The 26,976-nt window shown below is 38.9% G+C and overlaps 1 protein-coding gene across 1 annotated transcript in view; it reads right to left on the bottom strand.

Annotated features, from left to right (window-relative positions):
- Sema3a (semaphorin 3A) overlaps window positions 1–7,042 on the bottom strand; it is a 200,370-nt gene extending 193,328 nt beyond the window's left edge. The window contains exon 1 of the mRNA XM_038315387.1: window positions 6,753–7,042. Within this exon, the coding sequence (XP_038171315.1) occupies window positions 6,753–6,864 (112 nt within the window). The 5' untranslated portion in view covers window positions 6,865–7,042. The remainder of the gene's footprint in view (window positions 1–6,752) is intronic.
- Window positions 7,043–26,976: the final 19,934 nt, after the last annotated feature.

The raw sequence follows: 26,976 nt of genomic DNA, 5'->3' as shown, positions 1-26,976 counted from the left end.
ATCTAATTAACGTACCAAATCAATCCACAGTGAGTGACTCTGTTCTTACACAGAAGAGATTAAAAACACCAACGAGTAACATCTAGCCTTGCAAGCTGCACAGTGTTGGCACAATCAAGATGATTCATGCAAGCACTTTGGCAGAAGTAAGTACTCATTTGACATATTCAACAGCATTTCTTTAGTGTGCTTATGAACCCTCAAGTGGGTCGTGATGTAATTTATCTATAGACAAATTTGAGATTGCAACTATGTACTGTCACTCGAAAGTTTGCTCTACACTGCTCCCCATGCCACATTTAAGCAAGGGACACCTAATGACACGGGCTTAGCGACTCATTCAGAACCCTGCAAGGCTCACCGAGTTAGGGATCCTCCTCTGCTTTCCACTAAGATTGTAGAAAATAGAGCTAGTCATTCCTTCTATTTATCAACAGAATTTTATTTTTGCTTATCTTCCTTCTCTAGTTCAGTATAAATTGTGTATTTTCTTATCCTGGGTTTGACAGAGTCCAGCTTTTTTACTGTTTGGGAATGGTGTGTGAATTCCCTATTTATACAGATGTTTATGTCTTGGCAACAGAAAGAGATAGTAGCTGGAGACATTGAGGCCTATTTGTTTTAGATAGAATTACCAGCTCTTCCATATGCTTGATTGTAAAATAGATGAAAACACAATAAAAAATAGAGAAGTCATTACGTTAAAACTAAACTGTAGTTTTCTAAACATTACTTTATAGTCTCAGCTAGTTATTTCCTAATTATAAATAATAGGCCATAATGTGCCACAGGCAGGCTCATTCTTCCCTAGAAGCACATTTTATGATTCAAATCATGTACATTTGTAAATTTTATATATATACACACACACATTAAACATACACATATACAACTGCCCCACACTAATCTTTCTCGCCTGTTATCACTATTTTACTTTTTAGGTTGTTTATCTCTGGCTAATTTCACATTTTATGGATACATTTTTGTATAATTGTCACTTAAATTAAAATGTCCTCATTTCTTTCTTACGTACAGCCACTCACTTTTTAGTGAGGGGGAGGGCGCTACTAAGTTCGCCCTGAAGAACACGTCAAATCCTTAGTAAATTCTACCACCACCGAGGCTCCTGTTTAGTGCATGTCCCATGTCACGACTCTGTGTTTTTTTTTTTTAAAGCTTGGCCTTTACACCGTTACTCTGTGTGTATTTATCCTCGCAGCCTGCCTGTTCCGAACTAAGGAAAAGAGCTGTCACAAATTACTACTGCCACCTATTAGTGGGAGCCTAGAACTGCAAATCTTGGCAGTTCCTGTAAGTAGCACCTTAGAAGTCAGAAAGGGGTAAAAGCCATTTAGAGTCTCACTTGTTCTAACTTTGGTTTACAACTACTAGTTGATCTTTTCCAAATCAGCTTTATCCCAAGCGTTAAACTCAGCCCAGTGCGGACGTAGGTATGGAGGCTAACGCATGACTTGCTGGGTATGGATCACGTGACTCTGGACTTCTTTCATGAAGTTTGCTAAGTGTAACTTGTCAGGATATAGTATGAGAACTCAGTAAATTCAAACTGCTAGGTAATGATCAACCCCTAATTTGTTTTAAAAGTGGTAGCTTTAGAAGTCTTAAATTCAAAGTGAAATTTTAAGCAAGTCTTGAATGTCGACTTAAAAGACCTCTCGAGCTGTGATACGTGGATGTTTAAATGAGAAAATCTGGGTAAGAAATTAAACCACAAATCTTCTCACCTTTAACATTGATGAAAATTTTAAATTATAGGATTTTTAAGTGTACATCCGGAAATATGATACAAAATTTGGTCTATAAGGCAATCATATATTCATACTAATGATTCCTGCAGCAACAGTTTAAACTTTGTTTTTGTCAAATAGGGATGTAGGCAATCATTTCATTTAATTCAGTTCAAATTTATCCCTGAATGGTTGAATACTTCTAAAATATAAGTTTATGTTTTAGGTAGGTACAAATGATCTTAAATTGTACTGTCTGTCAATTATATTGCGATAAATATCAGAAAACAAAGAATACTTGATGCCACAGACCTATGTCTATTGAGTTCACTAAATTACTAGAATACTCCTATTGTTTACACCCAAGATGACAGAGTCAGAAATCACAGTTCCAAGCCATTCAGACTTTAGGCTTAACTATTACAAGTTGTTAGGTTATAGGCATCTATGAAATGATTTCACAGCCCAGTGGTTTTCTATTTCCTATAGTCTGGATTGTATATTCTCTCACTTCAAAGGTCAATCTGCTTGGCAACTTTACAGAAAGGCCACAAGTTGGAGCGTTTCAGGAACTTTCCTTTGATGTCACCAGAGTTGAATGACAAGATATGTTTGTGTCTTACAGGGTTTTCACCATTCATGATGTTTTCAGGACATACCTCTTGAATGGATTTGTCAAAAATCTAGTTTTCGTCACCTTAAATTCAAAACATCACAATCAAAATATGATTTGGAAGGAAATAAAATTTGGTGAGAAAAGATTATTTTAAGTAAGACTCAGCAGGCCAAAGACCCAGAAACGTGAGGTGATAATTTGAGAAAACTATAAAAAGAATTTGTCCCTGTGATCCTGTACATTGGTGTGTGCCTCTGTGTATTGAGTATGCACAGTTCTATATGCATTTTATCTGTGAGGGGTTTATTAGTGTAAGCTAAATCGCACACCATGCGACTACATACTTAAGAGCTACTTGAAATGTTTGAATAGAATTTAGAAGGTTGGATCTTATTCTAATATATACAAATATGTATATAAAATACTTCAATACAGTGGTACTCTGCCTTTCTAATGTTGTGACCCTTTAATACAATTCCTCATGTAATGGTGAACCCCAATCACACAATTATTTTGCTGCTATTTCATATCTGTAATTTCACTGCCGTTGAGAGTCATATGATCATCTGACCTTCAGGATTCTGGTGTGTGATGCTCAAAGCAGCCAAACCCATAGGTTGAGAACTACTGCTCTAATATTTATATATTAGATATGCATTTTGCAATATGTCATTTAAAATAATTTTACCATTAAAATTTAAATTTTTCACATTTTGCTTCTTTATGCAACAGTAAGTGTCAATACCAGATATGAGGGCTTATTTGTAAAAATGGCTTATTTATGGGAGTAGCCACACACCTAGGTCATATATTACTTTTTCTCTTGTAAATGTTCTTTCCACGGCAACACAGAGAGAAGTAAAGCTGGATACGCCAGCAATCATATTAATTTATGTTAATGTAATCATAACATATAGAGCAAAAGATACAGACACTTTGAAAAAATTTGTTTAAAATTTTAATGAGTGAAAGTTGACTTGTAATATCATAAAGATACATACAAGTTTTGATTTATTGGATAATCTCACCTTCCCAATAACTAACCACCTTGATTCTGAGAAGAGAAAAATGTGAGCAGATAAGGAAAAGGTCTTGGAAATTCCCACCCTTGTACTGAAGTGCTGTTTACTCAGTCCTCCCTCTGAAGGGAAGGTTAAAATCATTGCTTTAACCTTTGGATTCACCAGACACTATCATACTGATTTTTGCATGTGTCTTTGATTTCTTCTGAATCTCAGGCACATTGCATACTGGAAAAAAAAAAAAAACTTACGTTGAGGGATGGAACATTTGTTACTTGTTTAAAACTTCCAATCTCCCCCCCTCCTTGCCCTCCACACTTTTTGGGATTCACCCAGTTTTTTCTGAAGATTCCATTGAACCACACATCCCAAATGAAAGATCGTATTCTTAGTATTTCATAAGAGGAGTAAAATGTGACTAATTTTGCAGAGGAAGTAGACAATCATGTATGGATTTAAAAGTGGGGGGAGGGGTTGAACATTTAGTCAGTTGCTGTTGGCATACTCAAGGAAGGCAAAAGCATCCCTTGCATGAATGCTTCTTGAGAATACTTTCTATGTGACGCTGAGATTTACAGACTTCTCACATTTTCTTCCCCCACAAGGATTCTAAATCAGGCTGGTTCAGAGGAGAAGCCAGCATACCCATTTTTCTAATATTATCACTTCTCCAGATGGTTCTGAAAACATCTATTCAGTTCCTTTTCCTAGAAAGTAGAGGTGCCTTATTAGCTATGTAAGCACATCCATCCCAGAAGCAGCCTTGGTGCTCCCTTTGCTTTAACGTATCAAATCTCTTTCATCTCCTACCACGCAGGATGACAAGGGAGAAAGCAAGCTCACTGATTGCCTGAAAATTCATCTTGGCAACCTGAGCAAAGAGAGAGTTAATGGTGGATCTTTGAAGACAAGTGACCATGGGAAATTAAGGTTGGCAGGGATTTAACTCTTCATGAGTCATGCTGCAATATTTTTAAGAGCAAGGCAGCAGATATTTTAACTGTGTTTGACATCTAATTAAGTCGGGGAAAAAGAAGCAGATTTAAATAAGATCTCTCTTACAGTTAGAGGCAAGGTCTTGACAATTGATTATCAGGCATGTGCTTTGGCAAAACAAGCCTGTAAGGACAGGAAAGGTAATGACACACCAGTCAAATGACAGAAGAGAAGGTGCTGGAACCCTGCCTCTTCTTCCTTGCTGTTGTCCACTTCACAGTTTAGTAAAGCAAACTGCCAAGCTCTTGGTCTATGAATAGAATTGTCAGAGAGGTGTAGAGGAGTTTTAGATTTAAAGGAAAACACAAGCATTATGCTGGATACCATAGCTAACAACTATAAGACTTGTAGAGACAGTACCATATATATGTATATATCTTGTTAATGTATACAGCCCTCATCAGACAAGTTTCAACATATGTCTATAACAAAGAACAGGTTGAGTTCCACTATTTACATGATTTGAATGCATAGACGTGACAGGTGCCTCTTCTCTGATTGAGAGTAATTAATGGTAAGGAAATAAAAGTCTCACTAAGTAAGGGAAACAGAATAAATTTTGATTTTATTTTATAGCTATTCGGCAATTAGAAAATTGTTTTTAAGACTATTAGATTCTTAAAAGACATTTTATTATTTCAAATTTGCTAATATCAAATTATAGTATGCACCCATTCGGCATCTTAGAAATCCAAACCTGAGAATTACATTTTTTTAAAACTAAAGTTGAATATAAAACTTATGAAGAATATAAACGTGACTAAAATAAGCTATCAGTCTAAAGATAACTTGATGGTGTCTTCTCAATAATACAGATCAAAGAACAATAAAATCGTAGATTATTTAACATACTATGCAAGCAATTTCACTATTTTTATTATACAGAAACAAAGACTTAGTAAAATATTTAGTGGATGTTATATGATTTTTCAATACTGATGACCTAATGCAACTGCTTATCTTGCATTGAACCTACATGTATGTAATGAGGTGCTTAAAGAAATACTATACTAAAAATAATTTTCTAAGTCAAAGTATTTTATCTTAAGTTGAATTCAAATACACACATTAATAGGTGTTTAATTTTCTCATGCATAGTGTGAAAATTATGCGTCTCTCCTAATTGGTCTCTCGATTCATGATAAAGCACTCAGAAAAGTTGTCCCCCATCATGTGAAAATTAGAAATACATTTTTCTTTATATCAGTCAGTCGTGTACAAAAAGGAAATGTCTCTAGAAATAGCCAATACTCTTCATGTACCATATAAGCTAAATATATGGCAGAGGTAGAAGCTACTCAGAGCCCCACCCCCAACTCAAGAAATCCGAGAATCATAGGAAATCAGCACCTTGGGGAGTTAAACTATACAAAGTTAAAACGGTTTAATCTTAAACTCCATTTAATAACACCCGAGTTAGAGAAATACCCCCTGCCACTAAAAGTTTTGTGTACACACACACACACACACACACACACACACACACACACTTTAGGAATTGCTTTGCCATTATTCTACACATCAGTCTTTGAAATCTCTCCAAACAAATTCAGAACAAATATTTCTTTAAAATTGTCATCTGAAAACAAACACACACACGAATCTGTAACAGAAAAAAAAAATCGTGTGACCTAGCAGGGTTTTCTTTTATAAATTTATACTTCTTAAAAGAGAAGTTCAAATAATTAGCTGTGTCACTAGAGAATTACATCTCTGTAATTCTCACTTAACTACATATGGAATTAAATATCATTATATTTCAAAGGCTAGTTTTACACCAATTAGGGAAATACAATCTTTTCACCATCATAACATAGTGTGGAAAAACTAGCCTGTTCCCTCCAGTTTCTAGTCTCTTGGCAAACCATGATCTACTGCTTATGGTGAGCATCTGAGTGTCAGATTTGAACAAACTGAATATTCATGATGGCGATTAACCATTTAGTGCCCGCAACTACGAAGATACTGTTCACTGTAATGGTAATTATAGGTGAGGCATGACTATAAAAAAAAAAAAAGCATTTTTTTGCATTAACCGTTCTTTAAAAATATTTTAAATGGAAGTAAAGTGAGAAGAATGAAGAGCACATAGCATGATCAGAAGGTACTCAAATCAGCATGCACGGAGCAGGCACACAGCTCACCGTGATTAAATGTTCTTTGTTTGCTTTTAAGTTGTCACACATCAAACAGAAGGCATGCTTTTTTGTTGTTTAAGAGAAAGTGTTTAAATTTTCACAGAAATTTTTGACCGAATGACACGGATTTCCCAGGTTAATCTAAAGGTTTGATGTTTAGTGTTGGGAGTTCAAGGAAAGAAAGGAGGGGGCACTATAAATCTAGTCAAATAAAAGAAAAAGAAAGCTTTACCTTTGTACGATAATTTCAGTCTTGGCACATTGTTCTTCCCGTTTGCATAGTTTGCTCTTGCTGTAAGTAATACACCCCAGAAAAGACAGGCAATCCCAGCGAACCAGCCCATGCTGCAGACGCTGGAGGTCCCTGGGCTGCTGCAGCCTTCCTTCCTGTATTGTGCGGCCAGAGAAGTTCAAACAATCTGGAAACTGGAGGTAACAGGTGATTTAGGTCAGTTTCATTCATAAATGCAGACAATCAAGACCTCATGGCAACACTAACGTCTCTTCTTCTGTAACAGTCACGGAATCACAGAAACTTCAAACCCTCAAAAAAAAAAAAAAAAAAAAATCGAGCCAGGCACCGGATAATGAGGCACAACTGTTGTGTGGAAAGAAGAAAAAAAAAATTAACAAGGGCTGCGGCAGTGGCGCTTAAGAAGCCGTTCCTTTTATCTCAGCTCCGCTGATAGCCGGTGGCAGACTCTAATCCTGCTCCCTCTCTCTGCTTCATTCGGCTCCGAGGAAGCAGAATGAAAGGGAAACAGAGAAAGAGGGAGAGAGAGAGAGAGAGAGAGAGCGAGAGAGCAAGGGGGAGCGAGCAGCCTTGAGCAGCGCGGACTTTTCCTGTGCACAGGCAGGGAAAGATGACACAGGATCCCGCGGACAGGTTTTCCCAACACTCACTAGACGCGCTGACAATGGGAGAAGAGCGAGCTCAACCCACTCCCCTTCCTTCTTGTCACACAACACATGCAAAAAACATCTCGCAGAGATTAGAGCCGGGAGCAGAACCCTCCGGCGTGCCTGGGAGAGGCATGGGGCTATAAATTTACCTCCCGAGGCTAGCGTTGTTTTATAGCCATTTTGGGGAGCAATTGTGATTTTTTTTTTTTTTTTAAAAATCGAATTTGGCTACCTACAGAATTTACAGTCCATGCTCATTATTACAGTCTCGCTGAACTTGTGCTGTGTGTGTGTGTGTGTGTGTGTGTGTGTGTGTGTGTGTGTGTCTCCCTCTCATCAGAGTAACTTTAACCAGGGAAGGTTTTAAAGCCTCCTTAGAGATTATTCCCGCCTCCACTCAGCCCCCCTTGGGTTCAGCCACCTCCTTCCCCTGCTCTACAAGTGTAGTGAAGAAATTCCTTGGAAAGCCTATATAAACGATCAGTTCAAGACAAATATAGGTCCACTGAGAATTATAAATTACAACAGGGGATTCGCGAAAGGATACTCCAAATTTAAAAATGCCGGTGGTTCTGCAGCTCCTGGAAGGCAGTGGCCCAGCTGACTCTTCCACCGCCCCACCTCACATTAATTAGATCCACTTCCCCAGTGCTGGCTTCAAGGGCAGAGGAAGATGACAAAGTTCACAAAAGTCCCTGCTGAGTGTCAAGGACCAAAATGAAAAGAAAAGCGTGTTCCTGTGTCGCCATGAGCTGGTGAGGGGTAACTCTGTTGTCTGTGGGACACAAGCATGTATTCAAAGCCCTGTTGAACCTCATTAAGAAACAGAACAGAAAGGCGTGCTCTCTCTCTGGTGTCTAAATTTTCTTTTACTTTTCTTTCAAGAGTCCTGAAGTCTAATGGTATGATAGGATTTGGGTAAGACTTGTATAAAAGTTAGAAGAGAACACCCTCAATATTTCCTGTGACCTTCTTTGCTCTCCCTTTTCGACCCCTACATCTAAACACTTGGAAACCCAGAAGAGAATCCCTGTTTGATGATATTGATGTTCCTCGGCAGAAAAAGGAGGGTTAGTCTCCCAATCAAAAACACAAACACTGTTGAAAGTGCTCATAAAAGTTATCTAAGCATCGCCATGATAGCTCTCATACTGTCTGTAGACAACATTCTCCCCTGACCCAGTGAATGTAGACTCAGGAGGAGGATTTCAGCAGGGGGGTGGGGGTCTGGGGGGTTGAGGGGTGGGGAGTGGGGGGGGGGGGGGGGGGGGAGGGGTGGGAGGGTGGTGTCTACACTCTACACTGCACTAGATTGATTTGTCAAACACATCTTATTGTATTTGTCAGTTCCTGAAAGCCTATTGATCAGTTAGCATTGTTAAGAATATAAACTCCAAAATCATGTTGATTTTAGTGATCCCATCCTTGTTATCCCGAGTACTTTTCATGCTTTGGCAGGGGATTAAGGTTACAAACGACAAGAGGCTTTCTGTCTGCCTCTATAGACACTCATCCTGCAAAGGAATTCAGGCCACTTTGGGATTATCTAGAGGGTTCCAATAGCGAATTACCCCAGCCAAACACCACCGCTAGCACTTTTAAGCATTTCACCTTTCTACTTAATCTGTTTTTCAGTGCATTGAGATATTTCTACCGTGTTTCTTCTGCAGAGCAGAAAGGTAAGTTCATCTTTGTAGAAGAGGATGAATTGAAGTGTATCCATTTTGCCTTTCAGAGTCTAATCTTGAAAATGTGTGTGTGTGTGTTTAAATAAGTAAGATTAATAAGTAAGGATAATAAGTAAGATTCATTGACAAGAAGAACCCATATTGATTCTAAAGAAAGGACAGTTCCCTAGAACGTGAACACAATGGAAAAGCATTGCAGAGTTTGACAGAACAAATAATTTATACCAAAGTTGATGTCTGGAATTTGATACACAAAGAAGTTCATTCTACAACAGCCCTAGTCTCAAAACGTTGATGCAATTAACTTTGGAAAACATGAAAAAACCTTTGGGGTCTTAGATTTCTGCTCTGATCTCAGCAGACTTGGGCAGGATTCAGTGCAGTTGCTGTCTTCATTTGTTTTTATATACTTCCCTCCTCCGGAGAGATAATTACCTTTAAGCCCTCTTCTTAGCAAAAGCAGAAGCAAGACTGGGAGTGTAACTATGTAGAAGTTTGTCAGAGCCATAAGGACGTAGCTGCAGGTGTGACAATGAGGATTCTGAGTCACGACAACAGAACTTGTGGCCTAAGGCATGGCTTGACTGAACCTGTCGCATGCACCAACAAAACTCTGATTTTTCCGCATTCATTCCTGCAGCTAAAAGTCAGGAGTACTGTATTGATCTTTCAATGCTGATCCTTAAAGTATGGTAAAAATACTCTGCATTTCCCACCAAGTGCCCTATTGCCACTGTACTCAGCTATCCAGCCTACGTCTTGGGCTACAATGAATTCTATTTACAACGGATTTCCCGAAACTTCTCACACTTCCGGCTCCCGACTGCAAGGGCTGCCACCTGTTCGTTTGCTCGCAGGCTTCCTATGATGACGATCTTGCGTTTATTTCACCAAACAACTCAGTGGCTTTTCGCCTCACCCCATTCCAGATTGAGAAAGAGGAGGAGGAATGAAGCTTTTCTGGGTGTTGTACTTGATTTTCCAGAAAAACCGTACTTTCAACTTCATAAGAAGTTAGGTAACTCTTATCTTTTCTTTAAAGACTCCAGAGATAGCTACAGAGGGTCCTTGTTAAAATATCTTTTGTGGAGTGATGTTCTTCTTAGGTCTGTCTTGTGTCTGTTTTGAAGGGGCCGTTCAGAATGGGTAAAATAGACTTGAAGTTCGGACAGATTTTATGGAACAAGGGAATGGTGAGTCTCACTTCGTCGTGATCACTTCCCCCTTAAAATGAACTCATGACCAGGAATTCACAACATCTTTAAGGGAAATTATTTAACTAGGGACTAAATAAAAACATCCAACCACACAAATTTTACTATTCTTCCCAAGGTGTTTTTGATTGAGTTCTATTTTTTAAAATAATTAGCTAGCATCTCTTTTTTGTTTTTCTCTTCTTCAAGAGACTGCTTCATTATTCACTGAGAATCTCATGATCATCGAAGTTGAAGGAAATGCCATAGTTAAACACTGCCCTTCTTGTTCCCAGGTTGAAATTCATTGTTAATGGATATTTTTTTCTAGAACTGGGAATTTGAACTTCCTTTGTTTCAGAGAAAATTGTGTTGGTGAAAAAGAATGCTTCAGGAGTTTAGAAAACACCTATTAATTGGGATGCTTTCCAAACTAAATATTTGCTGTCTTATAAGTTCTGTTCAAAACTGCTCATTACTTAAGAATTACCAGTCATGGATGGGAACCCAGAGTGGCGGGTTAAAAGCAATGCCTCAGAAATTAAGTTACACTTTGCATAATCTGGCCCTTATGAGTGCTTTTAGCATGAGCACCATGCGGGAGTATGAGCAGAGAAGGAATTGGTAAAGGCAAAGGGAATTCAGCTCTACAGAGGCATTAACTCCTCCCTCCCTGCCAATGCCCTGGGAATACAAATGCAGGAGAATCAACTTCTCTTCACTCTGGGTTTAATTTGTGACCGGTTGAAAAAGCACTCATTTTGCAAACTGACTGAAGTAATAAATATTAGATCAAATGCAGAAGGAGGTGAGACACTGGCCAAGGATTAGATTAACTGTGATTTGGGATTGTAAGAAAACACAGATAATTAGAGCAGTCAAAAGTCATGGCGAAAATGTGTACTGGGTGACCATCTCCCTCCTTGAGAGTTTGTTTAGTGAGACAAGCAGGTGGGTTTTGTTAGTTTAGTTATTATGCGTGAGGAGGGAAGGAAGAGGTGGCTAGAAAAATAAGCTGAAGTTAGGATTTGTGTCGAAATCGCCCAAAGTGTTTAAACCTAGTCTTAGAGAAATGTTTGAATGCTTGTTCTGTTTTCAAAATTATTTTAGGATGTTTTCATTCCCACAGTCTCTTTAATTTTATTATCTGAGCCCATCGTATATTAGCATTTTAAAATATTTAAAAATGGCATTTCTTTTCACCATTTTGTTTGCCATCTCTCTTGCCTCTTTGCTAGACCATGAATGAAGTGTTTTCTAATATGAGCATATTAAAAGCAAGCAGACAGGACAAATACCTGCCACCGGTGGTTTTAGTGACTGTCTCCATCGCCACTGAAAGGGGACAAGAAAGTTTTCAAGTGAGACAGAAGCCCCATTGTTACCAGTGATTAGCAGAGGCTCCCCAGTGAGCTGGAAAATGGGTGCCATCGGCAGAACCCAAATGACAAGGGCAGGCTTGCTCCTGAGAGTTTCAGGATATGAAGTTATGAGCTATTTGCTTCCAGTAGAGGCACATCACGTGCTTGCTCACGGAATACATAAATTTCTGAATCTCCTTAAACATTCAAAGTGTAGACGCTGGCAACCCTGACCCAGGCAAAGGAGACGCAGAGTTTCTCTGCTAGGCTCTGAGCAAAAAAGATGCGCCTCAGATGGGAGCCTGCTTCAATCTTTGTTTGGGGGGAGGGGGCGAATTGAAACGTTTTACAGTAGTTTGAGATTGATAAAGACAGGGAACAGAAACTCCTCAACAGATCCAAGCCTCTGCAAAAGGGAGAGTTTGTTATAATGGCGAAATCAACTGTTTCCCGGGAGTGGTGGCAAAATGGCCGTGCAGCTGTCTTTCCAGGACCACAGTCCTCCAAACTGTAACAGGTAGAAAGGAAAAGGTTATGTATGCCTCTCCTTTCCTATTGCATATCGTCGCCAACAAAAAAATCACCATCTGACCTGTCCCAGGTCTTGCCACGGGTTAGGTGTTGTTTCTGTTTATTTTCTTTTGAGCTATGAGGCAGAGTTATAACCCAGGGCTCTGTCACTGCCGCACCTACCAGGGCAGCTGCCAGTTTACCGGAGAGATTAAAAAAGACCTGGCTTATTATTTAGCAGTGTTTTTGTTATTCACGAGGATTTGTGAAGAAAATTCAATTTCCCCCTTTTCTTTAGTGGGTATCCATAAAATTAAGCCCTGAAAAGAATGTCAATTGACATGGTTTCATTCTCTTTCCTTTTCCCCAGCTGACTCAGGGGAAGAAACTTGATCCCATCTCTAGCTTTCTATCTCTGCAAGGGACAGGTTCTGGAGGAAAGGGTTGAGCTGGGGACTCAGGTGAAACCATGACTAGTCTCTGGATTGTTTCTCTTCAAATTTACAGGTGGTTTAAGAGACTTAGGGAGCTTAAAAAAACCCAACAATTTCTATCTGAATTTTATAATCCTTCTTTGAGACAAAAATGATGTCTGCAATGTACAATTGTTTCCTTACATAGTTTTTAATTGTATTATCTCAACTGAAGCTTTGCTAGTGAACTAACGTATCATGGCCATTGGCGTAAGGACAGCACTAGTTTATTTACGTACTTATGATGTTAAATAATGTGCTTTTTTTCTTTTATTAAAAATATTTTGTTATATTCTGATCAAGTTTAGCCTTCCCCAGTTCCTCTTAGGTCCTCTCCACCTGCCCACCTACCCAACTCGTGGCCTCCTTTCTCTCTCTCTATGGCTTCAAAAACAAACAAAACAGGAAAAAAAATCAACAAAGTAAAAGCAAATATACACACACACACACACACACACACACACACAAACAATTTAAAATGATAATATACAAGCAAAGGCATAGTAAGAAAAACATGTCCAAACAAAGCAATAAGAGAAAGAAACAAAAATCTACACAACCCCATTACATTCATTTTGTGTTGACCCATCTATTTGCTGGACATGGGGCCTAGCCCGGAAGTGTGGTTTATGCAACCAGTGAAAGAAACTCTCTGCGATGCGAGAAAACTGATTTTGTCTTCGTGAGCAGTTGTCATTGGAGGTTGTTTCTGGGTTAGTGATGGGGCCTATGTCCACTTCCCCCTGTCTGCACTGGGAGTCCATCTGACCTGAACCTGTGCAGGCCCTGTGAGTGCTGTCGCAGCGTGAGCTCACATGTGAGTCAATCCCTTTGCGTTTCCTTGGTGCCATCCGTTCTTTGTGACTCTTACAAGATTCCCACCACTTCCTCCCTCTGCACAGATTTCCAAGACCTGAGGGGAGAGGTCTGAGGAAGACATTTTGTTTAGTTTCTCCCTCTCTGCACTTTGAAATGAGAGGCATAATTCTAACTTCCATAGATGAGACATTAGACATTTTTGGTAGACCTATACAACACCATGACTACAGCTAATAACACGTCACACTTTGAAAGCTGTGTAGATAATGGCTATAACTTGTTCTCACCACAAAATTAATAACTCTGGAGTAAAGTGCATAGTAATTAGCTACATTTTCGTCATTCCATAGTATATTTATGCTTTGGAACATTACAAGGTACATGCTGAAGACAGTCAACTTTGTTGATAATGAAAGTGAGGCATTTAGAAGAATCTGTTAATTTTGTAATGTCACACTGACTTTTACATTAACCACTGTAAGTTCAATGATATCATGAAACCTAATTCAATCCCAAGTGAAAAAAAAAAAGAGAAATTCTTGCAAAACTGAATTAACCAAGCTAAATGTGGCAGCCTGTTCCTTGATCTTATGGTGTGAGTTTGTAAGTTCTTGTAACAATGTACAGTTCCACGGACCCAACTTGATTGAGGAGACACAATTCTGTACACAGTTCTTCATCCTCAACCCAATAACAATGAAAAACAATTCATTTGCCTCACTTCTCACATGGTTTCTTTAGTGATTATTCATTCATTCACTACCAAGTGCCAGTCATGATGGCTAGAACCAATTTCTAGGCTCTTGAGGATAATGACATGTACTCCTAATGTAGCATGTCACACAGATCACCTAGAAACAAGCTTTTTAACCATGTTTCATTTTTAATAGTTTCCTATGCTATACTAGTTCACCTTTTCCTATATCTGTTCTCATTACCTTGGGACATACCTTCCCTATGATAGTAGAAAACGTTCAGTAGAGAGAGAGCTTTCATATGTTTTAATGAGTTCCTCCTGATTCCTAGCCAGTGTGTCACCTGAAATGAATATTCCTATGGCTAAATTTGCATTGTGGACTTGGGATAGAAGATCTTCTACACTCAAAGATAAAATTTTGCATCATTTTCAGCAAGGCATTACAAATATTTTGGAAGCTCCTTTGTCCTAGGCTTTTATGATGCTGAGTGCATAGGTTATTATTATCCATATTAACTTATATCATAGATTTTCTTAGTTATCTATGATTTCAAGAACACAAACTAGCTTCTCTTATATGTTAAAAAGAGTATTTGACACTGGATAAATAGTATCTAGTATTCAATTAATGAATTCATTAGTTAACTAACTAATAAAATCAGGGGATATATGTCAGACACTGAAAATATTACATCCTATACATTTCACAACTTTAATAAATCGTTTCATAAACATTGTCCTTTTGCAAGTTTAATTATATTAGCTTTTATGGTCTCACGCATTAGAATGTAGACTATAGAATTAGCTGCTGTTCTAATCCATTTTTTAAAAAAATAGTTATTTTTTTAAAATGATCTTTTCTCATTTTATATACGTATATCAGTTCCTACTCCTTCCTTTCCTCCCATTTCACCTTTCCCCCTCCCACCTCATCCACTCTTCAGAGAGGGTTAGGCATCCCATGCGGCGCCAACAAGTCTGACACATCACTTGGAGGCAGGACCAAGGCCCTCACCCCCTATATCTAGACAGAGAAAGGTATCCCTCCAAAGAGAATGGACTCCAAAAAGCCAGTTCAAGCACTAGAGATGAATCCTGGTCCTTTTGCCCGTGACCCCAGAGGCTGCCAAAGTCTCACAATTGTCACCCACATTCAGAGGGTCAAGTTTGGTCCTATGTAGATTTCCTTGCTATCAGTGTGGAGTCAGTAAGCCCCCACTAGCTCAGGTCAGCTGTTTGGTATCCCTATCATGGTCTTGACCCTTTTGTTCATATTATTGCTCCTCACTTTCCTCAACTGGTCTCCAGAGGCTTGGTCCAATGCTTAGCTGTGGATCCTTGCTTCTGCTTCCATCAGTTCCTGGATGAGGATTCTATGATGACAATTAAGGTAGTCCTCAATCTGATTACAAGGGAAGGCCAGTTCAGGCACCCTCTCCACTATTGTTTGGGGTCTTAGCTGGGGTCATCCCATTCCTTTAAATCAGTGGTCCTCAACGTTCCTAACACTGCAGCCCTTTTTTTTATCAAAATAAAATATCAAAATAAAATAAAATATAATAAAATAAAATAAAATATGGTAAGATAAAAGAAAACAGCTACATCAAAGCTGGACAAGGCAAACCAATTGAAAGAAAAGAGCCCCGGGAGAAAGCACAGGAATCAGAGATATACTTATTCACACAATCTAGAGTCCCATATAACTACTAAAACCAAAGGCTATAATATATATGCAGAGGACCTGGCACAGACCCATGTAGGCTCTGGCTGCTGTAAACTCTGTGAGCTCATATGAGCCTTAGTCAATTGATTTAGAGGGTTGCATTCTTCTGGTATTCTTGGCCCACTTCAGGAGATAGATCCCACACCTGACACTGCTTGCAGGACCAAGAACCAGAGACTAGATTGCCCAGAGATCTGGAGTAGACCAAATATTATTCATCAAAAAGAAAGGAAGGAAGGAAGGAAGGAAGGAAGGAAGGAAGGAAGGAAGGAAGAAAGGAAGGGAGTTAAGGAGGGAGGGAGGGAAAGAGAGAAGGAGGGAGGGAGAGAGGAAGGAAGAAAAGAGGGAAGGAAGGAAGAGGAAAAAAAAGGAATAGAAGAGACCCCTAATGCTATGCTGTTATACTCAAAGAGCAGGGCCTTATTCAGTGTCATCAGAGAAGCTTCCTCCTGCAGCAGATGGGAACCAATGCAGAGACCCAGATCCAGGCATTATACAGAGAGACTTGGAACACATAGCTCTAGATGACATATCTCCATCAAATCCCTCCCCTCAGAGCTCAGGGAATCCAACAGAAGAGGGGATGGAAAGAGTGTAAAAGCAGGGCGGGGGTGGAGCTCTTTAGTTTGTTATTCTTATTATTTTAAACTAATAATGTGCCTAAAGATTTAGCGGAGCCAATAAACTGTCTGTCTACCATACATGAAGTCTAGAGGTCAATCTCCAGTGCCACATAAGGGAGGTGTTATGGGTGTGGTAGCCTATTATATGTGCCTCTTATCCCAGAACTTAGGAAGAGGATGCAGAAGTACAAGGTCATCTTTGGCTATATGGAAAGTACCAGGCCGTCCTGGAAGGGTTACATGAGATCTTTTCTCAAACAGACTAGCAGATTTTAGAATGCTGCTCATGCAACTCTCTGCAAAGAAGGCACTACAAATTATGAAAACACATACATTGAAACTCACATTTCTAATGACATAATATCAATTTAAATTTTCTTAGAAATGCACTAATCTCCCTCTTCCATCATGATGTCAAATCAGATGTTTGTCATCTCAAATATAAGGACAGCCATGACGCTAGCATCCCTACCTAGTTTCCTCTTGCTGGCAAGGTGCAGTGTGACTGCACTCATAGCCTGTGGGGTAGGGTACCACATGGAGATTGGGAAGAAAAGTATGGTTCTGATATGACCTTTTACAGAACAGTTCTTGAGAATTACTGCAGCAGAAACCACAGAGTCTATTGAAATGAGGAAAAATCGTGGCTGCTATTAACTTTATTTCTGAAAATGTGTCCTTCGCTTGTTTCATTTTAAATGCAAAAGAATTTGCATATCATGTATGATTTACTTGACCATACAGGTTAAGATGATGTAAATTAAACAAGTAATGAGGTGAGCACAGATCCCATGACCCAGGAAAGCAAGCATGGCTTTGTTAGCTAGCCTTGCAACTGCAGGCAGCTGCAGTTTTTTTAAAAAATATTTATTTATTATGTATATAATATTCTGTCTGTGTGTATGCCTGAAGGCCAGAAGAGGGCACCAGACCTCATTACAGATGGTTGTGAGCCACCATGTGGTTGCTGGGAATTGAACTCAGGACCTTTGGAAGAGCAGGCAATGCTCTTAACCTCCGAGCCATCTCTCCAGCCCAGGTAGCTGCAGTTTATAGGAAAATGCCATTTCACCACTTAACAAATTGCTGGTGACTCCCATGACCAGATGTGGATGTGTGATCTGCCACTTTTTGCAGCTTGTACAGTTGGGAGAGAAGGGCATTCCTTTTGCTAAGTTTAGCCATGAGCTGCTCAAAGACCCATTACGACTACTGGCTACATCATCAATGTGGGAGTGGCTCTTAATAACCTAAGTTACAGGCCCCATGACCCAGTCTTATTTATGTTTCAGGAAAAATTATTTTCCCAGATAAGTGACATACTTTGCCACGCACCGCGCCCCCGCGTCTGTGCTCTATGCGCTAAAACCCAGTTCGGGAGCTTCGGGCAAGGGGCTGGAGGTGGAGGAAACACACGCAGAGACAGACCGACACGCAGACCTTCCAACACTGGTACCAAAAGCCCCTCTTTACTAGCACCATGGAGGGTTAAATACACTGCAGTCAGTGGCCAACAGATGAAAATCCCATCCTCTGATCCTTTAAGCTAGGCACAGCTTCTAGTAACTTCAATTAGAAGGTTCTAGCAGGGAAGAGCAGCTGAAAGCCAGGACTCAATTAGTCCCAACAATACTTAACTTTATGAAGCAGAGAAGTTAGGGTCAATGGGGGAAACTCCTGTACAATTATTAAGGGGCTATCTCCTGCTACTATTTATATTTTATGCCATTACATCAAGTAGGTCAATAGCTCTCTTTTGTGTTTTAACTGTTCAGCATGTATTGTTTCATGCTGTTTTCCCAACTCTGGGGAACCCTGATTGGCTGGTGAGTAAGTTAGTTTTCCATCCTGTGGAATTTCTGCTGTGATAGCTCCAACAGGGGTCCTTCCACCTTCCATCAGGCATCTGCTTTAAAGGCAGGGCAGAATACAAGACAGTGCTTAACACCGTGTATCAGTTTGCCACAAAGTATCATTTTACAGCACAGGATGAGTGGTACAGATCTCCGGACTTAGATAGTCATTCATGCTGATCTTTTAGTTTTTCTTAATAATCATCATAATTCCTAAAAACAGAACAAAATATGGACACATATTTGTTGCCTACTGAATAAAATTACAAGGTTTTTTATGCCTAAGAACAACCCATAAAAAGCCTTTCTAAAATCGCTGGCGGTTAGTAGCAGGATCAAATATAGTTTAAACAAAAACCATGAAGTCTTTAAATTCACCCCATTATGTGGCTTTCAAAAACACAGTGTTTTGAATGTGAATTCAGTGAACACGGAAAGCTGCTTCACCTCCCTCTGAACAGAGTCGATCAGAAAGAAGCTCAAATATCACTAATTATTTTATAAGAATAATCACGTCGAAGCCTTAAACAAGCAAAAGCTTTAGAATGTTTTAGGGCTGGAACGCCAGGATGAAAATAAAAACCCTGCGCCAAAGTCAAGCTGATTGAGTTACATTTAACAGGATGCAGGACATGGCGCTTGAACTATCTAATGGTGGTGGGCTGTTTGCCACCCCAGAAGCAAGATCATGTTTCCTCTGCCCCATGCAATTTCTGAAAGCTTTCACAATTGACACTATGGCACTCTTCCCATCCTGATTGATTTGAATGTTAATATTGCCATGATACATGGATACCGTCAACGTAGTAGAAAAGAAAGTAAAATAAGCCAACCTTTCACTTTGGTGCCTCTTAAAAAGCTTGGTTTATACTGGAGAAGCTAAGATGGCCTTTTATTTACACTAACGGTTTTTCTCTGATTGCTGTTGAGTCCTTATTTTCCGTTTTCATTAAATGAGTTTGAAATACATTCTACAGATCTTTCTTGTTCGCATGTAAAAATGTGGGACTGGGTGCAATCAAATGCAGTCAGAAGATATATTTACCAACGTAAAACATAGCAAGTATGTTGAACCTCCCTGTTATCTTGCAGAAATTTAGCTCTCCCTCACATTTTATGCATTTTTTGATACTCACAGAACTATGTGCCTTGACTATAGGCGCTCAGCCCTGATTCTACACTGAAAGCTAAACCCCTGTACAAACACATTTTGTTTGGGGCATGTGTGGACGTACTTTTCAGGTGTCGTTTTGTCTAGCGTCACAGAATAATTACAGATCTTCAGTAGTGAGGTTCATATGAACTGCTTCCCATGGGTCCGTTGTACAAGGCCTTTCACACAATGGACCTCAAGAAACTTAAGTGAATGACTTTCCAACTCTTGATCCTGAGCGGTATAGCACTGGCCACAAGACACAAAGCTGACTGTCAAATTTGCTTATATTCAGATGAAGAGCCAGAAGAGGACTTACAAGAATTAGAGTGTTTTCAACAGATTTTTATCTTTTCTGTCAAAACTTTGCTCAAAGTATTCAATAAGCTCTAAAATTTATTAAGGTTGGTCTCGGATACAAAGTATAGAATCCAGGAAACTGGCCACTGTTTACTTTTAAAGAATGTATTTATGAAAATGGCTAAACTAAAGAAGTTCCACTGTTTTATTTTGGGAAACACAGAAAAGTGGGCTAGGTGATGAAATGTCCTTAAATAATTGTATTGAATTGGGTGTAGGTCTGATGTAAATGAGTTTCATTTATTTAAGTCCTCTTCCTGTTTAAGTAGGTGTGGAAAAAAATGTGTCTCCCTTTTCCTAAGAGTGGAGATGTTCTTAGATAGGTTTCTTCACAACTACTTTGTAATAAAAGACGATTGCTAGGAGAGACTCAGCATCTTTACAAGTTAAAAACTTTAATTTTTTTTAAAATAAAAACACAGTGAAGAGAATGAGGTTATGCCAGTGTTTCCCTTCTCAAGCATAGTAGTATATATTTTATATATGGATGTAGTAAGCTCACACACAGACACACATACATAAATATACAGACATACACACCTGCATACATGAATGGGTATTTACACAGGCATATATGTCTGTGTTTGTTTGCTTCGCTGTTGCTGGGCTAAGGTATAATGACCAAGGTAGGTAATAGGAGAGTTCACTCGGTATTATGGTTACCGAGGGCTAGAAGTCTGTCGTGCTAGGTAGTCATGACACTGGACAGACATAGCAGCTAGAGCAGGAAGCTGAGAGATCACATATCCAAACTCAAATATGACAAAGAGAGACCAAACAGAAAGTGGCACTTCTGCTTACTCCAGCATGGATGCTCCTCTTTCTTTTAGCAAGCATGGTCCTCCTCAGTATCTCCTAAGAGACACCAACTGGGAACCAAATGTCTGAGCCTTTGGGGGACATTTGTCACTCAAACCACCATAATCTTCATGTGTATGTATATACTTTCAGAGACATTCATGCAATACGTATGTGAATATGTATGTGAATATTACATATAATTCAAAAGCAGTTGGTTAGCTCCTGTAGCAGGGGGGACACTAAAATTGTAGGAATTTGTGATGACTGACCATGTTTATTCAGAATTAAGAATTTTCATTTCAAGGGAGCAGCAGGATAGTCTAGCTGGTTGTAAGCATACAGAAACATCGTCTCAATTTCATTTTAGCATAAACATTAAAACATATTTTCTTCTGTCTTTTAAGTGTTTGGTTAAGCCAAGACATTTTTAGTTGTGTGTCATCAAATACCTCCCTCCTGTCTGAAATGACCCAAATTCCTGTGTGATTTTTGGCACCTGAAGTACCAGTGGAGCACTGAGCCTTGCCCCAGCTCCTTATTTGAAGAATTATTATGATTTAAGACTTAGAAAAGAGGTGACAATGACTATTTTCATAAATAGAGTTCTGAGGAGATAGTAAACAACAGGTAGACCTCTGATAATTTAATCATAAATGCCTATAAAGATAAACACTGTCACTGAAGTTTTATTACAAAAAATTGATACCATGTATTTTAATAATATATAGGAGAATAACATTAAACATCTAAGAACTATTTGCTTTTGTAGCTGAGGGGCTGGGTAGCCTACTTATATCCTGATCCCAGTTTAACTACCAAGAGAATTGCTTCTTTGTAAATAATGAATAATATTTGCATTTTAATATTGTCTTGCTTATAGTTACTAAATTTCATACTAAAGATATAATTGTTTCTCTCATATTTATTTTAGTGCAAACTCCTTGATGGCATTTGAATTAAATTAGGAAAACAGGAAGACACATCTTCTTAGTGATTTTACTTGTTTGGAAATTGGGCTGTCTACTCTCCCTGTGGTCCAGTAGGAATAGCAGCAGAACTTACTTAACTACTCCATGTTTGGAATGTGTCTCTTGGTATGCACTTGGGTTTGTTCAGGCTCATGTTTAGCAGAAATGACAGCCTGCATTATTGAGCATACATTAAATACAGGACAGAGTGTTGGGAGAAGCCCAATCTTCCTTCCAGCTTTGGCATTAATCAGTTATAGTGTTGCACACTGAATTTATCATGGTCTCAATATTCTACACAGATAAGTAAATTGGAGCAAATAAACCCAAGCTTATTTCATTCTAATACCAACAGTACTATATTCTAGCATATACTTACTGTCCACAGTATGACGTTTTACCTTATTTTAAGGAATATTAAATTATTTTTGTTAGACCTATTTTTTTAATCTAATGAATCAAACTCCATGTAAAGTTATAATTTGAGTTTGGGAATAAGATATATGGGTTATTTTATAAGAAACTGCTGTTCAAAATACTCAGGAATGTTTGTTACCTTTGATGTCAAGGTATAAACTTATTAAACAAAAACATTTATAATACATCCTCTAAACTAGAATCTGAAAATATAACTTAGGATAAACATCAATTTTATTATTCAGATGCAAACTTTAGCTAGTATGGTACAAAATGATCAGAGGTAATTGGAGAAGATTTACTATTCACATTCTGGGAAAACCTGTTAAATATTTCTTCTGTAACAGCTAATAGATTTTAAGCACATTCAGTTTGCATTATTCTCATTTGCCTTTATTAAGATATACATTTAGTAAAGGGGAACATTGGGGACAGCAACTTACTTCAGTAAATGCTTATTGCATTCAAATTGGAGATCTTTTCTACACACTGAACTTGTTGATATGTGGAAAATAATTTAACGAGAAGATACTCCTGCTCTTTAGGAGAGCATAAATGAAGGAAACAAGGAGTACATGGAAAAACCACGAATAGAAGGTCTGCATCCCTTGTTCTGGAACCACAGACAACAGCCGTTTAGCTCCAGGGCGTTTTACAAGGGGCTTCCTGTGGGAGACGGAACTGTTGCTTGAGTTGTTCTTAAATGATGAGGAAGAACAGGTGAAGAAAGATGGGGCGGTCACACCAGGACTTCAGCCAATGCACAAAGCCACAAAATAAGAGAGCGTGTGTGAGTGCAGGAAATGGGAGCAATTCCGCCAGTAAAAGGATGTAAATTGCAAAGAGAGAAAGGAGAAATCAGCAGGGTCCAAACGAAAAGGCATCTTTGCAGTCGCGCTCGTAATCCTGATGTAGTGATGAAATGCCAGAGGACCAGAGGACGGAAAGGAGGGGAGCATCATCAAAGAGAGGCCTGGTGGAAGAACGCGTCCTATTTCAGAGGAGGCTGTACTCACTGGGAGCAACTGTGAAGCGAGTCAGGTCAAGGGGGCTTATTTTATTGATCTATACAAAGAGGAACCCGGGCCCCAAAGTATTGCGGTGGCATTCTAAGAGAAGAGACGTGGCAAATCGGGGAAGCACAAGGAGCCAAAACTTCCTGATCTTGGGGAGATGGGGATAAAGAAGAAGGATGGATATAAGGAAAACTGAGTTTTTTTTCTACCATTTTTACCCATGGTATGGCAAGGCGGGCAGAGTCATTAGCTGTTAATACCAGGACATGAGCAATATGGTTAGGAACAGCAAAGGGAGTGCAATTCTGAACTTGTTTGTTTAGGATAGAACGCCAGGGAATATTTTCGGTACACATAGGCAGTCGAGCAAATTAGTTGAAAGCTCAAATGCCAGAGGCAAAAAATAGGAATATATGTGGGAGTTAAGGCTGAGATAGAGAGAGAAACTAGGCTAAGAACAGAACTCTGGAAGACTGGCAGAGGAGGAAAGACCAAACAGGAAAATGAAAGCAAGCAGTTAAGAAGTAGAGGAGAGAATGGCAGACCCATCCAGGGAGAATCATTTAAGGGCAGTCGAGCAGGGAGGAGATTCTAACACTGACAGTCCACGTGGGTTTGGAGCAGGAGGAGGAACAGCACTCGTGTATGAAGAAGCAACTCCAGGTTAATAACAGGCTCCAAAGGGACTGGTCGGAGGTTCGCAGCACAGTGCAAGCAATTACTTGGCCATTAGCTGATTTTGGCTACTCAGCATTCTCTCTTCTCAAGTGGAAAAGGCAGGGGGGACTTAAAAATTATTTTTCACCATCGAAATTTCATGATGAAATTTGAAACATGTGCCCTTAGTGATACTACTCACAACACACAAGGGTTTGCATCTATTGTGACAGCATTGAACCAATTAATTTTTTTCTGTTTCCACATGATTGAATTTGTTTCTCCATTCCATCCTCCCCAAGTGTCTCCAGGGCTCCAAACACAAATTGATTCTCTGATCACAATGTAATATTATGCCCCTAGCTTTTCTCGCAGGTTGATGTAACAAATGATCTGGCGAGGATCTGTCGGCAAAGCCACTATTCATTATGGGAGTCAGCATCTCAAATAATGGTACACACGATAAATCCTCTTTCGGAATTTAGTGCCAGGAAAGATTTTCTCTAATGAAGAGCTGATATACTCCACTTTATCAGTTAATGGAAGCGGATTTCCTTTTTAACCTTGGCAGTGGGAAAATTTAAAATGAAATCTAATGCTTGTGTGTGGAAACTCCCTTCTACTTTCTAGCTGGCAGCTGGACCTTCTGTTATCCTTTCTTTTGTGAGTTTTCTCATTCTATGATACTTTTCTAGGCTGTGTGTGTCTGAATGCACATGTGTTTACTGAGCAACCATCAATTCTATTGCAAGTACAAAGTGAAAGTAACAGCAATAATAAATAGGAGCAAAGAAACATTTGCCCAGAGTGTGACGTCACTTTTTCCTCGTTCCTGCTAAAGTTGTCCCTTCCCTCATGGATGCCTCAGACTGTTGCAGAAAGAAATGTTTATTCCCATGGATACCTTTTTCCTTAAGGACTATACTGAATCTCAAAGTGCATTTTGAACATAAGAAGTATACATCACTGTTCATGAAATCTAAACTGTATGCATTGATAGGAGAAATAATTGAGATTACTTGTGTACAGGTACTTGAAGACAAGAGAGATAATGGAGTTTCACTATCAATATCATATATTTTAAATTCTAGGTTAGTAATATAATAATAAAGTGATAATGACTTTTTACTCTTAACATAATATGATGAGAAAAAGTAACAGCAAGAATATAAAATGTTGGTAAATAAGAGGGACTCTTACGAACTCAGAGTTAAGTCATCAGCTTTCCCTGGAGTGATGGGTCACTTGCCTATAAAAGATTGAATATATTTCAGAAGAAAAAGACTTCCTAAATGCTTAGCATAGTAAATGTACATATACAAAACATAAACAGGTAGTTCATCCAGAGAGAGACCTGTAGTGATGAGCTGTGGGCTGCATTCCCACCACCCTGCTTTCGGCCTCCTGACTAGCTTATGCCCCAAAATAATTACACAGAAACTGTATTCTTTTAAACACTGCCTGGCCCATTATTTTCTGCCTCTTACTCACATCTTGACTAACCCATATCTAATAATCTGTGTAGCACCACAAAGTGGTGCCTTACCAGGTAGATTCTAGCGTGCGTCCATCTTGGGCTGGAGCTTCATCGCATCTGGCCTCTCTCTCTGAGCAGAGGCATGGCAGTCTGTCTAACTTAGGAGAGGCGTAGCATCTGACTGATCCTTCTACCTCACTTCCTCTTCCTGTTCTGTCTACTCCACCCACCTAAGGGCCGGTCTATCAGATGGGCCAGGCAGTTTCTTTATTAATTATCCAATGAAATTATCAGATAGATAGAAGACACACCTACATTATTTCCCCTTTTTCTGTTTAAACAAAAAAGAAAAGCTTTCACTTTAACATAGTAAAATTACATATAACAAAACAGTTATCAAGTAAGAATTACAGTTACAATATTTATATCTACTTTATCTTTTATCATAACTAAGGAAAACTATAACTATCTATTTATTCTTCAACTCCATCAAAGACTCCAAAAGGATATAATATTACCTAGGTGAACAAGAAGTAAGCTACTTCCAAAACTCTAGAAATGACAGAGACATCTCACTGCCTGGACAGTCACCCAAAGTTCTTTTGTACTGTTGGGGCATCCATCTTCAGCCTACAGGCCCATAGTTTCCAGCAGACATTTCCATGATCAGGAAATTTCAAAGGTAGTTCAGTCACTATCTGCTGTGTCCTTCAGAATGTCTCGCAGACTCTTTCTTGAATTAGGAACCCCAAAGAATCATCTCACATTTAGGCAAGTTCAACAGTCCTCTCTCGTTGGGTTCTTTGTGTCCAGTTTCTGCCAACAGTCCAGGCAAGAGCAGTTTCTTGCCCAAGTGGCTATCAAACTCCATAAGGATCCTCTTCGATGCCCATCTTCCTCTTGAAGTAGATTGGTGCTGCCAGGAGCTGATGTGTCTCATTGTCATGAAAAGCCTTAAGTTATTAAAACATCTAAAATGCGATATTCTGTAGTCTTTGAAAGATATGAAGAATGCCTATGTAACTTAAATAAATCTCTATATAGCTAGAAAATCTAACTAACATAACTACAAGTTTTACTAATATTGATAACTATCCATTAACAACCTATATACATTACATTTTTAAATGAACTACACAATCACAATACATTAATCAGTATCAGAAATACATATACATATAACAAAATTGACCTTAAATTTAAATCACTAAAGCCAAATCCATATCAATGCAAATTACTCATCTCCATATTATATCCCCCTTTAAATGTAAAAGAACATTTATAAACAATATTTGGGAAAATGGGCGCAGTTATTTCTCTCCAAACTGCTTCCTGCTGAATGGGGACGCTGTTAATCAGATCTTTCATGGTGTAACCTGTGTGCCAGGTTCATCTCAGGCATCAGTTGGGTGAAGTAATTTTCTGAAGGTGTTCACAGCAACCTTTCAGGAGGCCGTGGTCTATCATACCATATTGGGATAGAAGCAATCCACACGGTCTCATTTTCTGTAAAAACAAAAGAAACTCCTTTCCAAAGCATCATATCCTTAGATCTAAATTCTGAAGTCAAGGTATTTTCAAAATATCTATCTTGGATTAGTTCAGCAGCATTTATAAACAAATATCTTTTAGCAGTTATTGCTTCTTCCTCAGCATTCAAACAATTCAAAGAGAGTATAATAGTATACAGTATCAAGATTCTCCGTATATTTTCCATCTTTGTACGGCTTTATTTTAACCTCTATTTCGTTTATTTTTACTTTT

The sequence above is a fragment of the Arvicola amphibius genome, chromosome 18 (assembly GCF_903992535.2).
Source record: "Arvicola amphibius chromosome 18, mArvAmp1.2, whole genome shotgun sequence".
Lineage (NCBI taxonomy): Eukaryota > Metazoa > Chordata > Mammalia > Rodentia > Cricetidae > Arvicola > Arvicola amphibius.
This window is presented reverse-complemented; position numbering and strand designations above follow the sequence as displayed.